At 43.2% G+C, this 24,703-nt stretch overlaps 1 protein-coding gene across 1 annotated transcript; it reads right to left on the bottom strand.

Moving 5' to 3' along the window:
- Positions 1-1,784: 1,784 nt before the first annotated feature.
- LOC138105151 (DNA repair protein RAD51 homolog A-like) lies at positions 1,785-24,436 on the bottom strand. The gene is given in 11 exon segments (XM_069004822.1): positions 1,785-1,893; positions 2,131-2,243; positions 2,458-2,545; positions 2,547-2,594; positions 2,916-2,979; positions 2,982-3,028; positions 3,893-3,987; positions 4,638-4,729; positions 5,329-5,443; positions 8,066-8,156; positions 24,021-24,436. Coding segments are annotated over 11 exon segments (1,278 nt in total).
- Positions 24,437-24,703: the final 267 nt, after the last annotated feature.

A 24,703-nucleotide genomic window follows, 5' to 3' on the forward strand; every position in this document is an offset into this window, starting at 1 on the left:
AGGAACACTGCTCCACCCACTTTAACAGTTTATGAAGATGGTGACAGAATACATACTTTTGGTTACACCTTACATTGTAACCTAAAACAAACACCTCTTCAGAGGGAAATCTCCCCTCTCCCCTCCCCACTGAATTCCCACTGCCAAAACCCAGCCTGAGTCCCAGCTCCCCTTCCCCTCACTCAGTCTCTTCAAGGAACTGGACTTGAATTTTCCAGTCCAGCAGGGTAGTAATGCTGTTCTCCTTACTGTACATTAATTACAGTAACTGCTTTAGAAATAATTAAAAGGAATTAAAAGAATGAAGAGACGATAAAGAAGAGCTGCCAGCTTGAACCAAGGGATACAATTTGCTTCAAGTGACCAACTTTAAAATGCACCAACTAAAACCACAATGATACTGCATTATCCTTTTAGATCAAGTTAAATATTGAAGAATACAAAAGAATCTTTTGAACCCCAAAAACTCTTTTAAGATATATACAGGGCAGGGCTGTACTGCACCCCCAAACCAAGAAGAATTGGGAGAAAAGACAAAGCCAGACTGAGATTCCTGGGAGATTGGTGCAGCTTTAGCGAGACAAAACAATCCTTGGTCTGAACACACACCTGTGAATCCCAGGAACCTGTGACATCATCAATACCCTCATGTTTTATTAAAAGCAGATTTCCATGAAGAATTAATGAAATACAGAGAATTCACCTGAAATGTAAAGGAACAGTTCCCCCAACACAGCAGGTTGCAGCATCCAAAAGAAAATGAACAGAAAGATTATGGACTGGGATCATCACCAATCCCAAATTATTCATGTGAAATACCATTCTGCTTTATTTTATCAATCACCACTTCTCTACAAACCTTTCAATTTTACTTCAAATTCATCAAGTTCCAAACTGCAGCTACCAAGATTTTACTACACCACATCCACAAAGGGATACAGGAAAACACAAAGGGTGTGGTCCTCTGGGAATGTGTCTTGGTTTTGGAGACAAAATTTTAGGAGGAAGTGCTCCAGAATGAGCGCCTCCTCCAAAGGTAAAAGGGCCTCCCCTTCTCCTCCACCAATGGGACAAATTGGTAACAACAAGTGAAAGTGGGAAAAAACCCAAACTGTCTATTAACACAAAACAAAACAGGGTAGAACAGAATAAAACAAAACTCAAAATACAGCAAATTCCCAGAGAAGGAACAGACACTCGGGCTCAGACCAGCCAGGGCCACCCTGTGGGCCCACCGGGACCACCCCGCAGGCTCCCATGACCAGAGGGAAGGGAAGGGAGGCATGAGGCAAGGGGAGGGAAGGGAAAAAGAACAAAAAAATAAACCAACACAACCTTTTTCCAGCTGGCCGGAACAAAAAAAAACAAAGAGCAGCACAGCGCTCCCAGCGCACTCTCCCGAGCCCCCACTGAGCCCCTGAGCCCCCAAGCCCGTTGGGCTGAGCCATTGAACTGATCCACATGCGGGTGCCGTGGCTCCAGTCTCGCCCCCTGGATCCATCTTAGAGTGTCCTTGGCATTAAGCAGACAGTTAAGGAATAAAGCGGCCTCATAACATCACCCCAGGACAGAATACTCCTGAGGAAGCACACTGACCTAATCTGTGACTACTGCCCAAAGAGAGATCTCTTCCAAACGCCTCCGCTCAGTGTGTCCTGACGGTTCCCATGTTGACACACCACATCTTCCTCTGCCTGATGCCTTGAGAAGTATCCCTAAGGTGCCACCAAGAAAGGAGCCTCTTATGGACACAGAGTCTTGGGACTCGGGAAAAAAAGGAGTTTTCAGTATTTAGGATCTCCCACTCCATCAGCACTGATAGCAAACACAGCAGCCTCAGCAAGACACGGTGAGTCAGATCCTGTCTCACCTCGGCCTTTCCGCAGGTACAGTGTGACAGAGGGAGGAAAGACAATGGGCTAGAATGGACAGCCTACTTCCAGAAAATCATCATAATCCACAAACCATTAAGTAGAGCTGTAAGAACTGCCTGAGATGTTAATTTCCCTGCAGACTGAGAGCCCAGAGCACCACTAAGGTGAAGTACCATGAACAGACTATGGAAATCCCAGAAGTACAAGCTACTCGGCCAGTTCTATAAAACTGGGATATGACCATCTTTTGTCTCAGCTGGTGGAGGAAGCATGAGCGATGATACTCCTTCCGATGGGTTTTTTGGGATCTGCAGCAAATGTGGCAGCTCCATCTACCTGTGCCACCACCCAGTTTGTGGAAATGATTGCCATACAGGAGAAACAACCAAAACCCAGTTATTTTTCACAATCAGAACAGAAAAGCAGGGAAAAAGGACACAGGGACACTCCTGGTGTCCATTACTGTGGGAGCAAGCCTCTCCAAACCAATGGGAGCAGAGACTGAGCAACAAAGCCCTTGGGACCAAATCGCTGGGCTTTGTAAGAAAAACAGTGAGTTTTACCTTGGCAATAAAGCCCAGTTGATGTTCACCTCATCAGCCAGGTGCAGCACCATCCACAGGAAGCTGGCCAGGTGTACCTGCCTGGCAGAGAGCTCCCCCCCTTTCCTAATCCATGCAGTACAGGGCCACGGCACTAGCCACGATCAGCAGTGTGTACCTGGTAAAGAGCCGGCAGGGCTGTAAGTCTTGGTTCCAGTCCCAAGTTGCCTCCACAGGTCTCCTGGGAGCTTGGAAATCATCAGCACTGTTTCTACAGTTATAAACTGAGCTTCAAAGTTGCTCCTCAGGCTGGCACTGAGGAACCATTAATTCCCTGTGTTTGTACAGCCACATCAGCTGGAGCCAGTCACTGGCACCCAGAATTCCAGCAGGAAGACGCGCTGCTGACACCTGACTGTCCATGGAACAAGCTGCTTCCCTGGAGAAGCCACAGGCTAATCCTATGTGGGAACAAAGTCCATGAAATCAGTGTAATTACTGTGACTCAGCCATCATGGCCAAGGCCTGATCCAGCACCTGGGTCTGGTGATCAGTGTTAAAGTCCTGGCAGAGGCTGCATTGTCTAGGACATCACTGCCAGACAGACCATACCTGCAAAATCAGGGAAAATAAAGGGATGAAACTTGAGTGACAACTTCATCCACATGAGTTAGCCAGGAGCTTTGCCAAAAGACTGGAATAAAAACTCACATCCCTGGGAGAGATAAAAACCAATGGAAAAAATGCAACGTGGTGATGAAGAGAAAATGGAATGACTGGAACCATTTTAAATGGATAAGAAGAAACAGCCTCATGTGATACTAGGGGAGGTTTAGATTAGATACTAGGAAGTCTCTTAGTGGAAAGGCTGTCCATCCCTGGCACAGCTGCCCAGGGCAGTGGGGGAGGTCCCATCCCTGGAGGGATTTAAAGCAGTGTTGATGTGGCACTTGGGGACACGTGACAGTGGCGGCCTTGGCAGTGCTGGGGGAATGGCTGGGCACCGTGATCTCAGAGGGTTTCTCCAACCTGAACAATTCCATGATTCCAAGGACACTGTATGTGGCCAGCACAGACACACCTGTGCCTGCTGCAAACATCATTTCACTTCCTTTCCTCTGCTTGCTTGCCAAATATGCCCTGGTGACATGTAACATGGGAGCACTCCTTGCTGCAGGAGAAGCCAGCAGGATTAGATGAAATTCCTTTCAGAAAGAGCTAACAGGATCCAGCCAGTACTGTCCCCAACTGCTTGGGAACCACCCATTCCCTTCCAGTAGCAAAAGAGAGGGAAATCACCTCGTGCTGAGGAACAATGACATGAGAGCTGTGGGGACAGACTGGCAGAGATGGGAGAAAAAGATCAACACCAGTGGTATGCAAAGGGAGCACCTGCCAAATCAACCTCCAGGAACTGTGGAAAACATCTTCCAACTGAGTAGTGAGTCAATATATTCCTGTCCTCCAATCACAGACCTTTCAGCCACAGCCAGGAGCTGCTCTGGATGGAAGCTCCCCTCCAAGTCCATGGATGTGGCTTTTCCCTCGCCACCCTCGCTGTCCATGGGGAGCTAAAGGAGAAGGAAAGGAATGAAAAGGGAATAAAGTATCCATAAATACAGCAGATATTGCCACATGCCCTTACAAAAAATAATATCCCAAGTTATTATGATTAAAGTCCCATTTAGCAGGCAAAAGCAAGAGGAAAGATTCCTGGTTCCCATCTCCACCACCTTCTTTGTAGTACCTGTCACCCCAGAGTGCCAGGACAAGGAGAAATGGCTTCCCACTGACAGAGGGCAGGAATAGATGGGGTATTGGGAAGAAATTATTCCCTATGAAGGTGCTGAGGCCCTGGCAGAAGCTGCCCAGAGAAGCTGTGGCTGCCCCATCCCTGGCAGTGCTCAAGGCCAGGTTGGATGGGGCTTGGAGCAACCAGGTCTAGTGGAAGGTGTCCCTGCCCATGGAACTGTATGGTCCCTTCTAACCCAAACTATCCCAGGATTCCATGATTCCACACAAGAGAACAGGTGCTCAGCTTTGAGCTAGGAAGTTTAGGGAGTCAACAAAATTATCAAATTAAGTCCAAGCCTCTAATATTTTATGGAATAGCAACCTCTGGAGAGTAAACACTTTGAAAGTCAAGGAAAGTGCCCAAATTAGCAAATATCCCAAGGCTGTGGTTTCTGAATACTGGATTGTAATGAAGTGAACCACCCACCTGACAGGCGACTGCCTGGCTGTGACACAGCTGAGTCTTCCCAGTATAGAATTCCCTGCATAACTTTGTTATGGACCCCGTTTCTGTTTTTCCTGAGGAGAAAATAACAATAATGACTAATAATAAAAATTAAAAGGTCGCATGCTAAAGGTATAGATAGATAGATAGATAGATAGATAGATAGATAGATAGATACATACATACATACATACATGTATATATACACCACATATAAAATATTACATTTATAGTTAAACACTTAATTTGACTGAAAGTTTCAAAACTGACTGGGAAAAGTGGTTGTCATCCTGAGGGTTGTTCAAGCTGTAGATAAAAAGTTCAGGTATGTTTCTGAAGATGCTGAAGAGCTGAAATTACTTGTTTTAATTTTTGGATTACCACAGCACTGGGGAGATGGTGATACCTGGTTTTGTTTTCCCTAAATATGTCAGGGACTTAAATAAACCAGAAACATCCAAAAATGGACAGCTCTTGGTCTTGCATCATAACTAAAAGGGTTAAAACTATTTCTGCAGCTTTTAAAATAAAAGCAGTTATTCAAGAGAGTCCTAGAGGTCTTTCATCCAACCACAACTTGTCTTATGTTGTTCCATGCAAGGATCATGTTCATGGGAAAACCCCACCCAAATAACTGAGCTTCAGCAGGAAAGAGAAATAATAAAATGCTGACCTTCAAGCAGTTTATCAAGCTCTTTGGAGCCAGTGGTGATCTGGATGATCTCTGACCATTGCTGGTGGAATTCTGGGGCTGTGAAACCTGTGGGAATTAGTTTGGCTGCCTCAGCCTGAGGGAAAACCAAACTCATCATTGCCAGGAGAGTTCATGCCATTCATTAACCCCCCCTGTAATTATTATTTCCTACCTTGTGGAGAGGCACCTGTATCATTCCATGCAGATTTTACTTTATAGACCTTCCTTGAGTAGGTACCTCTGAACATAACTGAAATTCTGCTCTGAGAAAAAGCTCCAATATCCCTTTTGTCTGTTTTATGGAAATACTCTTCCCTTGAACTCATCTCTTCTCTTCCCTGAGCTTCAGGGACTTGCTGGTCCTGGGATTTCGTCAGGAGAGCACTGAGTGGGTGGGATACCCAGCCTGAATAACTGTAGAAATGCATGTCCAACCCTGGAGCAGACAGGCTGGAATGTTGTCTGAGTACCAAATACCACAGCCCCAAGCACCAGCTGTCTGGAGATGCTCTGGATTGCACTTCATAGCCTCAGTCAATCCCCACATGGGACAGCCAAGTGTTTTTTCCTCCTCTGAGAGAGGAAAACACACGATAGCAAGGGGTCTCCCAGCTGACCTGGTACTCATGGCCAGCTGTATCACTGAACAGGATCTTCCATTGTGTCTCTCAGTGCTACTGGAAAATACTGCAAGCCTTGTGGGTCTGGGGTTTAAAAGCTACTTTTGGGTCAGCAAAAAGGTCTCTGGCTGGGATAATTCACTGAATTCACTGATAGATCCTGAAATCTGTTTCAAAGTGCATAAAAACCCAAAGGAAAACGTGCTGAGCACACAGGAGTTCAAAGTGCTTCGGGCACAGGCTCCCTGAACCACATGGAAATGGTCGCAAGCCTGGCTTTGGGCTGCCCCCCCTGCACATTGCATTCTCAGAGCAGCCCCAGAAGGCCAGGGAGAAAGGAATGAGTGTTGGAGGCCCTCTGGGAACCCCCAGCCCTACTTCCAGTGAGCAATGACACTGTCGGTGCCTGCAGCCCTGTGCTGGTTTGGCCAAATTTAGAAATATATCCTCTGAGAGAAGGCAGGTTACAAACCACCCCTCCCCCACCAGGTTTGGGGAAAAAAGAAACTTTTTCCTCAAAGGAAAGAGAAAGAGATAAAAACTATTTATTTAACAAACACATGGGAGAAGGACAATACTGCTAAATAATAAAATCTTTCACTGTGGAGAAAAACCTGGAAAAATGTTTGAGTCCTCCCTTTGGTCTCCCTCCTCCTCAGAGCTGGGACTTGGCCCAGGGCCAGGCCTTCTGTGCTCAGTGGAAAGTCCTTCCAATGTGTTCTGATATTGAAGCAGTCCAGCAGGGAAGAAGGGGAAAAAAATTGGAGTCCCAGGAAAACAAAGTTCAACTCTCTGGAGGAAAAGGAGCTGAAAAACTGGCTGAAAGCTGGCTGGAAAGAAAGCAAGCCAGGTGATTCCCTCCGCTCTGGCTCTCCTGCCACCACTGAATGCAGAGAGCCATCTCTGTCTCTGTGTCCTCGAAAAACATGAAAACAAACTGCAAAACTGCTTTGAAAGTTTGTTGGGTTTTTTCTCTCCCCCCTCTCGGGCTCAGTTTAAAGGCATAGAAAGGCATAAAGCTAATTTCTGGGCATAGAGCAGTGATAGGGAATACAACATCAAGTCACCCCAAGAAAAGCCCTCACCCCATTTCATGTCACTCAGTGGGTGGTTCTTGATGTGGCACCTGGGGACATGAGTTGGGGGTGGCCCAGCAGTGCTGGGGCAGCAGTTGGACCTGATGGTCTCATAGAGCTTCCCCAGCCTCAGGGATTCCATGGGACGCCCAGCGACTGTCCCAGCTGCACAGGCAGGCACAGGAATCTCTTACATACAGAATAAATTGCCATGAGCCAGAGCACTCCAGGCCATCCTTGAGAGAGTGCAGAGAGCAGGAAAAGACACGGTTACAGCACTGATCCTGCTCCACACTTTGCCTGTGGGGCATGAACACCATTTCATCCTGATCCTGAGAGCTCCAAGGAAAAGAATTATTGAGGCGGCACTGAAGATGCCATTTTCCTGACACTCCTGTCCCAGAACCACAGCCAAGCAGGTTTCTGTGGGAACCTTTATTATTTGTGTAATTCAGAAGCTGCACATCCCTAAAGCATTCCCTTGGGAACATGACGCTTCCCACAGGCATTTTGTACTTCAATGTGCACTTTCAGCACATTGAGACAGTTTAAATCAGAATGAGGTCACTTGGTGACAGCACAGCTTAACATCAGGAACATCAGGAGACTCACCAGACAACATTCACTCTCCATTCCCATCGCTCCAGCTGCAGCATCTTCATTTCTCACAGTTCTGTTTCAAGGACTCCTCTCAGGAAATGGATCTCACTGATCACTGCTCAATACCCTTGAGCAAATCCTTAAGGAAATTTTAACTCCCTACAGACAGCAGGACTGACCAAGGACAGCTGCTGTCATAGGAAAAGCAGAGGACTGTGATGATCAGACACCTTTCCCTGTGAAGGCTTCAGTTCCCACCTCCATCCCTGAGCAGCTCTGCCTCAGTCCCATCCACTCACTCCAAAATGGCTCCATGGGGTTTAACTCCAGTTCTTTGGATCTGCCCATCCCCACCACTCTGGCAGGCAGCACTGACAGCACAGCAGGGGAACACATGAACAGGTACAGGCAGGGGCATACCAAGGCCACCAGGTCCTGCAGCACAGCTTCTTCTGCTTCAGGGCCTCCATTTTTTGGTACAGATTCACTGGAATTTAACCTCTGTGAGAGCCTAATAATAAGAGAAAGGCTGAAAAAAGTGCTTCAACGTTATGACTGCTCAACACCTGAAAGGCTTCAAAAGTGCTTTTTCATTATGACTGCTTTAAACCTGAAAAATTCCAAAAATGCCTCGTCATTTTGTCTGCTTATCATTATACGGGCAGTTTGGACTGTGGGTAGCCCACCTTGAGGCCCATAAAAAGGAAGGCAAAACTGGTGCAAGTCGGAGGGAAAAGCGAGGGGCAGAGTCCCTGACCTTTGCCTTTCCCCCCCACCACCACCATCGCCTGCTGCAAGACACTCTGAGGCCTCCTGGAGCTGACACTGCCCCCCTGAGGAGAACCCCCCTGGACCAGAGTCACGAGTCACAAGTGAGTTGTGGAACCCCTACCCTGCTCCTGCGTCCCGTGGTGAGAGCACTGCGAGTGGACCAAGACTCGGCTGCAACGACCAGGCACCACGCCTGCAACTCGGTAGGACAGGCGGCCGCATTTATGCCAAACTGCTCCTGAGATCGGAGAAGGCAGATAAGGCACTTCAAACGACAGAAGAAAAAAAAGGGCAAAAACTGCTTCACTCCCCCCACTCCATCTTGGCAGCACTAAAGGTAGCACAGTGTGGTGGTGACCTATCCTATGCTTTTCTTTTTAAGTAACCTTGGCTTTTTCTAACTTTTCTAACTTTTCTCTTTCCTTCTCTTTGCCCCTTTTACTATTAAATAAAATACATCAATTTTTTGGCATCAACATTTAATCTTGCTTGGTTTTAATCTCGTTTCTGGGAATATTTTGAACCTTCTAAGTTCTTTCCAGTTTATGCACAGAGAGTTAGCTTTCTTTGCTTTTCGGGGTTTAAACTGGATCATAACAACCTCATAAAAAGCATCTGGCAAGACTTAAAATGAACCCAGAAGTTCCAGTGCATCACTGCATCACTGGGATTCCAGCTACTGAATGAGCTATGAGAAGCAGTGAAGAAACTGGGACATCACAGGTCTTATGAATGGGAGGGGCTGCAAAGGTTGGCTTTTGTATGGTTAAAAGTGGGTTAGTTGTTAATGGATTATTATACTGTTGATCAATGTTAATGAAGTTGTAAATCAGTTTAAATAGTTATTAGGTGTAATGAGTTGGGGTGGGAATTTTCTAGAATATGGGTGTAAACCTCATTATCATAAAGGAATAAGTCCAGGAACACCATTGGGCAATTGACGATCCAGTAAGAAGACCCCCGGATGACATTGAGCCAACCAGTGAGCCAGTGAGCAGGCCCTAGAAACCAGCGAGTCAACCATGATACCTCCAGAAGGCGGGGCCATGGGAGGGAATTCTCTGAACTTTGGGGTATAAAATGTAACCTCCCCAGCTGCAGGGTGTGCCTCTGACCAAACTGATCTCTGATCACGTGCCCAGTGCTGTTACCCTTTACTTTGTGTTTGGGGTAGACTGCCCATTTGAGGTCTCTAATTGTTATTCTTTTGTGCAATAAATTTTCAAAAAGTTTCATCTGTGAGCAGCATTTCTCACACAGGTAAATCAGGGGCAGCTGTTCAGCCAACAGCAGCGGCAATAAAGGTACTGAGTCAGGATCTCACCAAAACTACATTAAAAGAAATGCCAACACCTTGAGAATCATCTTGCTCAGCCCAGAGTCCATCCAGTACTCACAGAGAGCTGCTGGGAGGCAAAATTCTCCCTGCTCCTCCTGCCGGGGAAACCCTGCTTGCACCTCCTGCCCCCCCCACCTCTCACCTGCATCATTATCCTTTTCCTGTGTCTTTGTTAAGTAAATAGTTCTTATCTCTTTCACTTTCCATCGAGGAAAAATTTTTTTTCCCGAACCTGGTGGGGGAGGGATGGTTGTAACCTGCCTTCTCTCAGAGGATATATTTCTAAATTTGGCCAAACCGAAACAGAGGGTTAAAAAAACTTTCTGTAAAGTGGCCATCTTTGGTGTGGCATCATGAGACTTCCACCCTTTTTTGCCATCTTGGATTCTGACAGAAACTATTTCTGCGTAAGCCACCATATCTTGAATGGTACTATAAAATACACCCACTCCTCAGAAGGGCGTCTATTCCATTGCTTGAACCAAAGTCCGACTCCAAAAATAACCATGCCTTTGCACCATCCATGTCTCCAAACTGTAAATTGCCCCTTGCAATCGTGCTGAATTCAGGGTTACAGTTGCAGTTGTGGTTATGGTTAGATTACGGTTAGATTAGGGTTTGGGTTGGGTTAGGGTTAGAGTTAAGTTTAGGGTTTGGGTTAGGGTTGGGGTTATGGGTTAGGGTTAGGGTTTGTTGGCTGTTAGTTTGTTAGTTAGTTGTCACATAAATAAAAACAGGACTTTGGTTAAAGTCTACACTCGAGTTTCTGAAGAGGGTTTTCTCCGTGTACTAATTTATCTCTTTAAGTCTTGTTGTCATGCTTGTGAATCAGGTGCCTGAATTACTAATTTTTTTCTTTGAAGTTTCCTTCCCGTATTCTTGCAACAACATGATGAGAACTGAAGCCCACGATTTTCATGTCAGATTTTTTTTTTTTTCTCTTTATGCATGTCACAAATTCCATCCACCCTTCTTTTACAGCCTCCAAGGGGGTTCTTCATGCAAATGCAGGTTCCTGCGAGCAGCTCCATGTTCCTGCGTGGCTGTGCCTTGGGCAGAGACCTACTGATAATTGAGAGTTTATTCCCTGTGTAATATTTATAAAGTAGGGTAAATAATTTGCATGGCTTGTGCATGCCAGCCACATGCTTAAGTAAGCTACACTATTGCTACTTATAGCAAAAGCAGAATTGATCTACGTTGTCATTATAGTGAGTGGTTAGGAAAATCACACAGGCTGTCGCTGAGTTATTTGATTTCTGTTGTCTACGTCAGGCAGGAGACCTGAATTTTAACCCTTTGTTTTTCCTTTTCAAGATGACTGCCCTTAGTGTTGGACCATTTTTGTTTGGATGTCTGAATCCCTCTCTGTCTCTTACTCTTCTTCATTTTTCCTTCCTTGAATAATTTTTGATTAAAAAAAGCTTAGTAACTGTACATTTTGCCCGATGCAGGAAGGTGGAAAGTACTTTGAGATTTTGGAAGCAGGAAGACAATTTCTTGCCCTTTGTTGTTATGATAAAGTGTAGAGCAAAAAAAACCTGTTAGGAAAATTCAGTTCTATTAATTTAAACAACTGCATGGGTCAACCAACACATATTAAAGGGCCAGATTTATACACAGCTTTAAACTTTTGAAGCCATTTTAAATACACCGTTGAAAATATAATCATATAATTTTATTATATTGAAAGCCTAGATGGATTTGAGGGATCAGGAAGACAAGAATATGGGTCACTGTATATTGTATATTGCAGTAGAAGTATGGTTTTAGTTTCACTCACAGCCTTACATCTGTTCCTTCTGGAGGTGCTTTCGTTTCGTTAGAGTGGAATGTGTTGAAATTCTGAAAAGTCATGATTGAAAAGTCATTCAGTCCTTTTACGGGCTAATCAGATTTATTGATGTATTCAGCAACCTGGTCCTGTGGTTGGGCGTCCAGACCAATAGGACCAGGCTGTTTCCACTCAACCAAATAAATGGTCAAGCTTCTGCTGATGGCAGTAGGAAGACAACCAGATCCAAAAATTGGATTAGTTATTTTTTTCTGTATAAATGTGGAAAATTGATTTTATTTTTTTGTCTATGGAAAAAGGCAGGGATTAAACAATTCCTTAAACGGTCAATAATGTTTGAGCACCCATCTGACCTACACAATATTATTTCCAAACTTTCTGGTACATGCTCATATAAGACCCCATGCTTGCTTGCTTGCTTGCTTGCTTGGGGTTTTTTACTTATTTTACACTTTTTTAAAGTTCTTTGTCAGGTTTCAGTATGGAAATCTTAGAAAAATTATTAGACCATTTCAGCTCAGTATAAATATGTAAATAGAACTGCTAGCTAAAAAAAGAAAGGGTTGGTCTACGCTTGTGTGGGTGAAGGGAAAAAACGTGATGCTTACTCCTCTCCTTTGTTTGTATTTAGTCTTGGATGTTATTATTTGTTGAAATCTTTGCTTAAATGTGATGTTTTAATTTTCTCTTAACTCCTGTTTTTACTTGTAGTAAAATGTGTTTTAGCTTGACTTTATAAAGCTCAGTCGCATACTTCTGCTATAGAAGTAAGCAAGCATCTGTGGTCTGCAAATACTGGTTTTGTTAGCAAGTGGAGCACTTAATGGTTCTTTGAGCTTCTCTCTTTACTTCTATTTCAATATGATAAAACCAAAATATATGCTTCAAGGTTTCCATTTGTGGAGGTACTTTTTATGTACTTCCAGTTAATATACCTGAAGACCCAGTTTGTGATATTCACCCTATCTTGTGTGACCTCTGTAGAAGCACCTGCTTCTGGTGGACCTTAACAAGCACCTTTTTCCCATGAGAAAGTGCATACCAAAGATCATCTGCAGCCATAAATACCTACGTGAGAATGTTTCAATTAAGCATCTCAGAACACTGTGCCGCTAAGGCTGTGTGGGATATGTGAGAGTGTCCGAGATAGAAGTGCAAGAAACATCTGCTCTACCATTTATTTGCATGGCTGGTTAGTCTCCTAATCACTGGCTGCATAGTTTGATCCTAAAGTTGTACACCAAAAAAACATACAAATACTGGTGTATGCTTAATAAAGCAATTCTGACGACTTAGAAGAGGGTCCATGTTTTTTCCAATCACTACAACCTCAAGGGGCAGCTCCAGAAAATGGGAGTGTCCTTGGAGTTCTGTGGTACATGTGGCAGCCTGTGAAGGTCCTTCAGATACTTCAGTGTCTGAAACAGTGCTTGGAACATGGACTTTGTAACATCAATAATTTCCTGGGTTTCATGAGAAAAGAACAAGTTTGTAAACACCCAAATGCCTTTTAGGAACTTTAACATTTTTGTAAGTACTGTTGCAATTAATTTTTTTTTGTAGTGGACAACAGGGATCGTATTAAGTTATGACTTAGACATTCCAAATAAATACAGGTTCAAGGATGGTATGTGCCTGTTCCAACATATTGAAGAACCTTTACTATTACTACATCTAATTTTGTTCTTCTGGGGATTGAAAAAAAATTACTCACTTGGTGATTTTTTGTTTGCCTTTCTGCATGGAAGTGGCTCTGGCTTCCTTTTGAACATTTGAAAATAGTGGTACTCTCATTGTTGTGACTCCTAGAATTACGTTCCATTTCCTTGTACACAGAATCATGATTTCCTGTGCCAGTGTTTCTGGTTTCATCTTGTATTCCAGGAACTTGCAGTGTTCAATGTTTGCAGTATTTCATTCTTACATGACATCTTGAGATGCATATGTTGCAATACATAGAAGCCATTTTATAAACTAATTATCACCTGCCTTAAAAAACAAAGGTGTTAGGAAAAATGTTCTCTTGGCTTGTTCCTCTCTTCATATTGGTGATAAATTTCAACAATGCAGATAGATTTAATCCTGAAGGTTCTTTATGTCTTCTTTTGGGTTTTGATGGGGTTTTTCCCTTCTTCTGTCCTCATAGTGCTTAAAACAATTCTCCAAAATTAGTGTTGCTACTACTGGATTATTAAAAAGACTATGCAAAGAATTGTGCTAATTATTTAACTGTGACACATTGGTGGTTTTATAGCAAGAAATTTGTGCCTTTAAAATTGTCTTATTTACTAAATATCCTTTGAAACTCCTGGTCCTATGGTTAACCTAGCCATATCACTACAGATTGCTTAGCAACTTTTGTTTTGTGCACTGCAATTGAACTGTATTTGCCTTTGATCTAAATTTTTCTCCTCTTCAAGAAAAATTCTGGCCTTTTTTCTGTAGGGTTTTTTTCCCTCCTTTCATTTTTGCCAACCAGCTAAATGTACCAGAAGTAGCTGTTTCAGGAACCCTAGTCCATCTCAGTAGGGTTGTCTTCTGATTTTGAGGTTGAAGAACTCCTTGCTCAGTGACTGATTCTACTTAGGATATAGATCCATTGGGTGATAGATGCAAAGTGGGCTTTTTGTTTGCTTGTTTGGTTGGTGTTCTGAATGCTTAAAGTACTAGAACTCAACACATATCATCTTGTTACAAAGCAGTTTCTTAACTGTGTATGACAGACCAAAGGAGAGACTGTGTAATTTGACGAACTGGCAAAAGGTATGCCTCACTGGAGGCATATGCTGGAGGAGAGTTTTGAAAAAAAAATCTCATACACTTCAGATTTGTCCTACACATCCTTCCTAATTTGAAGCCGGGTCAGATTTGAACATTTCAATTTTCAATTTATGTTGCTTCTGGTGTTTTTGGGAATTTCTCATTCTGTAGTCCTTGGTGGCTTTATATACTTTTGATGAGTCCTTCCTAGCTGTGGTGAATCTCCAATTCTCTTCCGTACAGTAGGCCAGGACTGACCCGTTCCCTGAGTGGTTTGGAAACTTCAGTGTGTAACATGTTACATATATCAAACTAGGAACATTCTTCAGGAGTCCAGGTCTAGGTCAAAGATGGAAGAATCTGTGTTACCCAGACTCAGGGGTCAGAATGAGGTGTTATTGGGGTTTTAGTTTAGTCCTAGGTCTTTTTTTTTTCTGATAAAGGAATTTCCCCCCCTACACATATTGCTAAAGGAACTAATCGCTGAGTGCTTGAGAAAAAACAAAGGACCTGGCTGCTCTTTTTGTTTCACCTGAGGGTGTGGGAAGTTCGCTCTCGGCGTTCGGAGAGAGAAGCTGCTGGTTCTTTTTCGGCCGTTTTTTATTTCTGCGGAGAAAGATCCCAGGATCCCCGAGCCACCTTCCCTGCCCCGCTGGAGGCCAGGCTGGGGCCGCCCTGCCCCGCCATTTCTTCGAGCCTTCGCTACATTGTAGCCATGCTCGCCCTGCCTCCTAGACCTCGGGGGGTTCCCCGCTTAGATACATCGCATCTGCCACCTGAGATTTGTGCTCGTCCCTGCCGCTCCAGCCTGCCACTCCAGCCTGCCACTCCCGAGGGTACGGCCGGGCACCAGGGCCAGCTGCCCAGGGATTTGTGAAGCCTTTGTTCCATCCTTCCCCAGGACCCCAGGCCACCGGTGCTGCGTGCTCCCCGAGCTCGCTCCGGAGCACTCCCTGCAGCCACGGGGAAACCATCACACCTGCCCTGCTCACCGGGAGTCGCCAGCATCCCTGCCGGCTGCAACCGGAACTGCACACAAGGGGAAAGGGCCCGACAGCCAAGAAGGCTGGGACTGGGTTTGTGATTGTTTGCTGTTACTGCCATAGTTATTGTTGTTTGTTTGACTGGTTATATATATAATAGTAAAGAACTGTTATTCCTGTTTCCCACATCTTTGCCTAAAAGCCACCTTGATTTCAAAATTATAGTAACTCGGAGAGAAGGGGGTTGCATCTGCCATTCCAAGGGAGCCTTCTGCCTTCCTTAGCAGACACCTGTCTTTCAAACCAAGACAGGTGCCTCCCAATGAAATTGGCAACAGCACCTAACAGAAGAGACATCAGCCTAAGTGACTGAAAGCTGCTATTTAGAAGCTTCCAACTGAAACAGTCAAACAAAAACTACTCCTCTTCCCTTTTGAGTGCCTGACTGCAGCTCTGAGGCAAAAGAAGTGGCATTACTGGCCAGAAGCTACTTTCTGAGCTCTAATGGGTTAAAGCACTGTGGTTGTAATGGTGCTTCACGTGCTATGCTGATCTGCCACCTTTCAGCTGGAGCAGTCTAGAAACAAATGAGAGAGTCTAGAAACAAGTGAGAGACTCTGGGAGCTCAGAGCATGATAGAGAAGAGGAGCCGACTTTCTGCCTTATCTTTGGAACAAGTTTGGGACAGGGTGAGAAGGTTATTTTTAAACACGTGAGAAGAGAAGCAGTTATACAGTCAGGTCTTCTTTTCTCTGGGATGTACTAACCTTAGAATTTCTCATTACATTGAAGTGCTTCATTTTAATTTATACTATTAGACCTGCAGTTTTGAACTTGATATTGTAGCAGAAAAGACTTTTTTTGCCTCCCTTAGGAATTGAAAGGTGGGTTTTTTTCATCAGTTGCGTATTATGCTGGAGGCACAATTGGTAAGATCTGCTGTCTATATATTTTAGGTGGCTGTTAAGGCTGTTTGTATTTTAAGTTGCACTGGCTACATTCACCATGGTACTTGCTATTCCCGTGGGTCTAGCCACTTCATTGTTTTTAGATTCCATTCAGGGTAGGGCGTTTAATCTCTAGAGGTCTGCATATGTTTAGTTCTGTTTCTATGTGGGTAACGATTTCTTCTTATTTAGCCGTTAAGACAGCTACATTTATGGACATTTAAGCTAACAGGCGCTAACTTTATAGGTTAGAAAAATGTCAGCAGGATGTTTTCTACAACAAATGTGGAACTTTCAATATACTTTTCATGATTTGTCAGACAGTCTGTTTCATCCAAAGTATTTGTTGAAGGAGGTTTTGTTGGAAAATGAGAAAAGGAATTACTTTTAGTAATTTTATTTTCCTTTTGGTCATCAGGTAAAATAAGATTACCTTGCTTTCTTTTCTTTATAATCTTCATTTTGGGAGTGATTAATTGATGTCATGGTCCATTTCTATGAAGGAGAAAGTAGGAGATAGCAATAAAGCACTCTGATCTTTTTTCTTGCCTTTTGTGGATTAGTGAGCACAAAGAATGGAAGTTCAATTTAGCGTAAAGTGCATAAGAAAAATACGTTTCTATCACCCTTTAGAGGCACATAATATGTGTTCTATACTAGGCTGATTTTTCATTTCCTGCAGAAACAAGAAGGAACATTTCAAGGAAAAACATGCTTACGAATAAATAAAACAGTCTTGTCAAGAGCTGGCTTATTCATGCATAGGATGAAAAGTGAGCGATTTAAACCTGCAAGTCAGAATAATAGTATGAATAACTGTAGTGCTATGCTGTTGAATAGCAAACGAGGGCATCGAGAGAGAAATGAACAAAACAGCCTTGTTCTGGTATGCCTGTCCCTTTTTACAGACAATGAAATAATAGGGATCACAAAATATTATGCAGCCCTTAGGAACAGGTTTGCTAGCTTTTTCTTCAAAATGTCTATTCAACTGCTGTAACTTGCTCTGACAGCTACTATGGAGCTGAATCCTGAAGGGTCCCGTGTACCTGAGCATGCCAGCAGGAGTTATCTAGAATTGCAAAAGGTCAGCTGAACTGCGATTCACAGGACTTGCACTAACCTGACTGCAGTTCATCCCATTTGTAACTTGCTCAGATAAGTATGAAAACCAAAATAGATGGAGGATATTTGGTACTTGAAATTAAGAATAAACATTCTACAGAGTTTACGCATGATTGAATTCAAGAATGAGTCTTCTATTACTAAATTACTACAGCTGATGTCAGGCAGAGGCTGTAGTTCTAAATTTTTGGTGATCTCAGCTGGATGCCAGTACACACAACCATTTTGTCTTCTGTGTGTCTGGATTTCCTTCCCACACAGATTGGTGTTTTTGAAGGGATAGTCAGTGCTCTGTCACCCTCCCAAATGTCAGCAAGAACTCCTGTCCAGACCACAGGTGCTCTGCAGGGCTCCTGGGTCTGCTGAGCACAGGTAGTCAAAACTGAGTAGAACGTACATTCATTAGAAACATGCCATTTGCTTAGGTAGCAGTACTAGAAGCTCTGAATGATTAATTTGGAGTACATCAGCTGCTTGGCCTTAAGAAACTATAAATAGTAAAAAACTATTGGAATTCTGACAGTTTTCAAGATGGAAATTCTGTGGAACCGTTGCTCATTCTTCAATGCAAATATGCTTCTGCAGATTATTTGAAAACACGATGTAAAAGAAGCCTTGTTGAACAAAATAATCTAGAGTGAAGATCAGCATATGCATTCCTTCCTGTCCTTAAAATTATTCCTCCTGACGTTCACTATCTTTAGCCATATATCTTCCCTCATAGTGACTGTCATGGAATTTTTATTTTTTTGAGAAATGGTTAATTTTAATCACACCTAGTTCTAATTCATAGTAAGTTGTAATTCCATTTTTTAAAAGGAATGATTTCAATTAAATCATCAGCATTGTGGTTGAGTTTTCTGATAAAATGGTAGGTAGCAGTTAGTGATTCTGTTGCAATTATTAAAGGATCAGGGGCATGGATCATTGATAGAATTATAGGATCAATAGAAGAACAGTAGAAGCAATAGGCCTAGAAGCAAAAGGCCTGTGTATGAGAAAAAACTCTCCATGGGAAAGTCCCTGTGTGAAAAATAACAAGCAGGGCTGGGAACAAAGAGGGAGTTTTTGAAACGGTGCAGCTGTCCTGATAAGCTGTGCTAACCGGGAGTGAAGGAGGGGAGACACTGAATTATTTTAATCATGACTATGGAAGCTTGCCAATGTAAGTCCAATTATGTAGAAGTAGAAATGTGTTTTGATAAGCTTTAGGCCACTTAGGAGTTAACAAGCTGGTATGCTATATAAGTGCCTTTGGATTGCTAATAAATGGAGGTTTGCTCTTATCAACCATATTGGTTGGACTGCTTCTCTCCCCCCCGCCGGGGCCCGGGCTTCTCGTCTTTTTACACTTCTAACATGATTCCTCTAAAGTAACACCTTGATGGTATTTCTTTCAATCTTCTAAATTATTTTCACAAACTTTTTAACAGCAAGTGAAACAAAGCAAACCAAAATGTCTCTCTCCAGGAAATATGTAGCTGTATACCATCCTGGGGTGATGATAATCTACAACAATTTAAGATTCAAGCAACACACAGAGCACAGAGTGGCTTTTTTGTTCATCTTTTGTGCATGGTCTAGAAAATGTACACAAGACGGATTTTTTCCTTTTTTTTTCCAATGACAATTGAAGCTCAAAATGTAGTGGTTTATTTTTTAATTTCTAATTTCATGTTTTGAAATTTGGGAAGATAGTAATTTAGCCAAAGCTTAACCTTTAGTCATTTTATGACTGAAAACTTGATTGTGACATTGGAGAAAAGAGCTCTTTTTCTTGCTACCAGGACTTGAGACTTGCTTCTTCTCTCAAGTTGCAAGCGATTGAGTTAAGAGTAGGGAGAGCTGTCAATTTAAAACAATTAATGAATGTGTTGTGTATTGAGAAGGGGTTGAGATTTATTGTAACTCTTGATGTTTTCTAGTTTTGGAGTCATTCAAAATGGAAGTTATTTTTAGAAGTGTAAGAATAAACAAAGAATTCTGCTTGACGATTTGTGAAGCCAATTTTCAATGGCATAGAAAAGAATATTTGTCACAAAAGAATATGTCATAGTGATTAAAAAATTCTTATTACTTGATACGGTATAAAGTTTTAGTGAATAATAGTAGTAGTAGTAGTAGTAGTAGTAATAATAATAATAATAATAATAATAATAATAATAATAATAATAATGTAGGTTATCTCCTTAGCATGAGTTATTTCAGCTTTAAATAAACTCTCTGAATATTTATTTTTCAACTTGCTAGTAATCTTCTCTGACTTGTGGTAATGCCCTATAACTTGCTGTCATCCAGTGTGCTTATATCCTTAGTTACTTCAGCTGTACCAGCACTCCAGGTTTGGACCTATGTCTGTTAGCCAGAGACAATGCCCAGGCATGGTTTAGGGAAACTGGAGTCCAGGACCTGTTTGCAGTAGGCAATTGGATTTGGCCACCATTTTTCTAAGGGAAGGGTGATTGGCTGTTTGAATGGAAGTTTCCCAGCCAGGGGCTGTGAGGATGGGCAACGCACTAGGACTCATCTTATTTGCTGTATCACTCTTGCATTCACTATTTTGGGACATCAGGGACTTGCCTGGCATATTGTAGATGACTTCCAATCTGTCTTTGTGCTTTATGTCATGCTCCTGTGATTTTGCGTATTCCCCCAATAGAAGAGCTGATTTTTCAGAAGTCCATTCCAGGCACGAGAGAATGGGGGCATGTGTTCGGAGTGCATCCATTTGGAATTCTTCTTTGCATAGGAGAACCAGTGGGGAAAGCCTTGTCAGCATGACAGAATTAAGGACAGACTTGAGTTCTCACCAGTGTTCCAGATTTCCTGCCATCCACTCTGGGAATTATGAATACCCAAGAGAGCTGTCAGAAGTGTCTTTTTTTACCATTCTCCTTGTACGACTTAGCCTTTGCTCTGGAATATTTGATAATACGAACCAATGAATGTGTTTGGTAATGACCTTTGTGCAAAAGAATATATCAAACACAAAGCAAGTGCTAATAACTTGCTTTACATTGAACTTAACAGAAGAAAATCTCCAGGGAAAGGTGTAACATTGCTTTCCTAGTAATCTACTAAAATCTTTTATTCTGGTTGCCAATGGTCTCTGCGGTTTCATGTTGCATTAATTCTCAGGTTTGCTAGTTTCTAAACAATTGGACTAAAATGAAGAAAAAGGATAAAAAAGCAGTTGCTGTGTGTAGTGGTTTGGTCCAAAATACTCATTACTGTATATCTTCTGTGAGATAAGAATTAGGAGAAACGCAAAGCAGGCACCAAACTTGAAAGAATATAAAGAAGTTTATTAACAGACCTAAAAGAAGGAAAAAAAAATTATACCACCTTCAGAACTCTCCTCCTCCCCCCCCCACCTTCCTCCCGTCTCCCACTGACAATGTAAAAAGACAACCATTAAGATGTTCAGTCTGTTTACCACTTCCCTAATAACCTTGTTCAGTCCTTTTAGAAAGAGAAGTCCTTCTTGCTCGTGCTATGAAAACAGTATCAAAACGAGACAGCCACCCACTTCCAAATATTGTTCAGTCCATTTAGGAAGAGGAGTCTCTCTGCTCACATGTGAGTCCCTTCCCCCAACTTGCAGCTTTTCCCACAACTGCTTTTGGGGGTCCACTCTTGAAGTTTTTGGGGTACAATTTTAAGGTTGAGCCATTCAGAAACAAAAAACAGAGGCCCTTTTCCTTCCCTGGGAGCAAAGGGTCTTCTTCATCTTCATCGTTAGGACTATCTCTGGGAGCATCTCTAGGAGCTGAGGTTTTCTCCTTTCCCATTTGGAGCAAAAGTCCTCATCTGGTCCATCTCTCCCTGTCCAAACGTCTCATGAAATTACAGCTGCGTCAGCATCTGCCTATCTCAGCACAGGTGCTTTTGCTTACGAGTTGAACACTCCACTCCCCATATCTTCATGAAATTACAACGGGATACTCTGTATCATAGCTTCACAACAGAATTTCAGCTTTAAGCATCTCCTCTCTCTTTTCCCTCAGGTTTTCAGCTCTTCACAGCAATAAAAGGGTTAATCTCACCTCGGCCTTGCAGCTGTGTGGCTTATCGCTGTTGGCCACCTGACCTCTGCCGAGGGCGGGGGGGGGGGTGGGTTCCGAGCTGCTCTGGCTGCCCACAGCCCTGCTGGGGGGGGTCATCCTGGAGCCGTGGCCCAGCCCAGCCTGGCCCAAGCAGGCCCACTGGGGCTCGGGCCCCATTTCCCAGTGCCGGAAACGAGAGAGAGCTTGGGGGGGGGAGTTTGTCTATTCTTAAGTGTGTATCACAGAGGCGGTCACAACTTTAAGTGGCTTAAAGAATTGTCCATATTCAAACTGGCCAGCTGATAGGTTCTATCAGGTCCCAGAGGAAACTGTAAGCACCCCTTAGCAAGGACATCCCTTCCGGGACTATGCTTGCTAACCTATGACACTGTGCTATCAAGAAAACTCCATGCACATTTCTGACAAACAATTCTGAATGTACTGGGATGCATCCTTCAGGGAAACGAGTGCATTTTTTTCCTATGCTGTTCTGGAATTCTTGTTAATAATAACTTCTGGCAATGCGTTAGAGTGGTATTACAAAGCCCAGAGCCTATTTCAGATGTTCATGCTGCCAAGTTCAATCCATGTGAAAGTTATAGACATGATAGTTCATTAACAGAAGTGAAATTTTTGATATAAGAAATTGATTGTTTTACTGGGTCTAATTTAGTCCTGAACATGAACAGTAGTATTTGCGTTATTCTGGAGTTCTGTTTTAACTGTCCCAGTGGTGTGTAATTCTAGTGTGGGATTTGATATTTCCCTCGAAGAAGGAACATAAACTGGACTGAAGAGAGGCTTTTTGCTACCAAGCTACAGTTTGAGGGCTTACTAGTCTCAGTCCTTCATTTACAATAGGGTCAATAGGGTCTGGTAGGTTTCAAAATGCCTTGCAATTCTTTGAAGACTGACCCTTTTTTCAAACGGTAGGCAAGTGTATAGGTGCAGAATGGAAATTTAACTCTTATGTGTCCTCTCTGATGGAGAAGAGTCACACTAAGATGCACAAAAAATGGAAAAATCTGTTTTTTTTCTGGCATATATGTTTTAAGCAGCTGTAAATTCATATACATATTCTAAGAATATTCATAAATGCTATTTAATACTAAATTTCTGGGTGGTGATACTAGAAGGGCTTACATTTTAATGATAGAATTACTGCCTATTTGATGACTAATGGGAATAGTTCTTTATAATCCTTCCCTTGCTGACATGAGGAACTTTCAGATTTTCCTGGTTGTACTGGTGACTATACATTAGTTATGAATATAAGGGAATAAGTTTTATGGATATGTTGCTTTCGTACTGGTTTCAGTTCAGCAACTTGGGCTAACAGTGCAAAAAAGTTCTCCTGGAGGAATGGATCTGCATATAAATTGACCAAGACACATGGTTCAAGTGTCTTGTAAAGGTTCAAAATTTCTCTACCACTCTCTGGCAGTCTGTCTTCACAGTAAGAGTTGATGAGGTATTTGGCTAGCATTTATCTGACAGAAGATAGCAGCAAAATGTACATTATCCCCTCTGTTATTTATCATTGTCTAAACAAATTTATTCTTGCTGTGTTACAAAAAATATCTTAGTAGAGCCAAACACTATAAAAATGCAACTTTGTTCTGGATTAATTAAAACCAAATCTATCTGTGGACAGAACTGCCCTGCATGATGCTGTGAACTCATAGCTGTATAGAGTCACTGGTTTCAGTGAGCTGTCTGGAGAACTGCATTTTCAGTAGGCTTTACTTGTGTGTCTGTAAGATGGGGAGTTATGTGGAGCCTTGATCCCCAAGAGTATCATGGTGTTAAGATCCGGTTCTTACAGTTCTTAGAAATGCCTCTGCCTGAGTTAAGGTGCAAACGAGACCATATGCCAAAGTCACTAGTATGGATTTTATTTGATAGTAAATACAAGTGAGGGAGGGGAAAAGAGAGAGAGGGAGAAATAGAAGAGAGGTAGGAGGACAGAAAGAGAGTGACAGAGACTGAATAAGAAGAGCATCACAGCTCTGTGGATCCCACTGGCGTCCTGATGGTCCTCTCCAGTTGGCCTTTCTGGTGGTGAAGGTCCCCCCGAAAATCATAGAATCTGTTGGGTTAATATACTCTCAGGCTAAGTAGGAAAACCCAGGCACCTCCCTGGGGCAGCGGAAGTTTGCCATTGTCTCTTACAATAGACTCTGTGTTTGTGGCATCACATGCAGTCCTGTGGTGCAAGGCTTCAGGAATGACTCTGGGGAAGACTTCGGGGCATCTTTGATGGATTATGACACCCCCTCAGCTGCCTCTGACATGAATGTCCTGTGGATGTGGCCTGTGGGGTTGGGGGTTCCACAGCTAGGCCAGTTTGTGCAACGGAGGATGGGTGCTCACTGCCTCTAACCAGAGGTTGCACCCAAAATGTTAGAAGTTTAGCAAGACAAGGAGCCCGGGCCCCCCGTGGGGGGGGGAGAGTGAAGCAAGCCAGCCAATATGGTTGATAGAGCAAACTCCTCAAAACTCCATTTATTAGCAATCCAAAGGCACTTATATAGTATACCAGCTTGTTAACTCCTAAGTGGCTTAAAGCTTATCAAAACACATTTCTATTTCTACATAATTGGACTTACATTGGCAAGCTTCCATCATCTGTGTCTCCTTGGCCCGCCTGCACCCTGCCCCCTGGATCGGGTGTCTGTGCTTCCGCGTTCGCAGCCATTTCTCCCTTGGCCGTCAGAGAGTTAACATCCGGCTCTGCCGAGTTTAGCAGCTCCTGCAGTGAGCGGACGCATGGGGCCGCATTTTTAATCGGTTTTCTTGCGGCCAGCCCGAAGGACCTTGCTACCCCGGATTCCACCGCGGTCTCTGGCCACTGCTCTGTAAGTCCCGCGTCTGTTTCTTTTTCGGAGCTGCTACAGCCCGTGCTGCCACTTTCTAAAGTCTCTATGGCAGCTGCGGCAACTGTCTGTTCTGTTTTTATTTCTGCAAGAGTGCTAGTTACTGCTCTCCAGGTGAATTTGAGAGCTCTTGTTTCTGTAGCTTTCATTTTAAATGATCTTGGATCAGCTAGTTCCTTATAAAGGTGTACTTAAGTCCCCGCTTTTCTAAAAAGCATAAAAGTAAACCAAAGGCCACCTCCGTTTCTGTAACCGTGTCTCCACCGCCAACCGCGTCTCCACCACAAATTGCGTACCAAACCGTAAACTGCGTACCAGACCGTAAACTGCGTACCAAACCGCACTAACTGTATCTTCCCATAAGCTGCATCTTTTCCGCACTAATTGTGTCTTGCCACAAGCCGCGTCTTTCCGCT

Source organism: Aphelocoma coerulescens, chromosome 2 (genome assembly GCF_041296385.1).
Source record: "Aphelocoma coerulescens isolate FSJ_1873_10779 chromosome 2, UR_Acoe_1.0, whole genome shotgun sequence".
Lineage (NCBI taxonomy): Eukaryota > Metazoa > Chordata > Aves > Passeriformes > Corvidae > Aphelocoma > Aphelocoma coerulescens.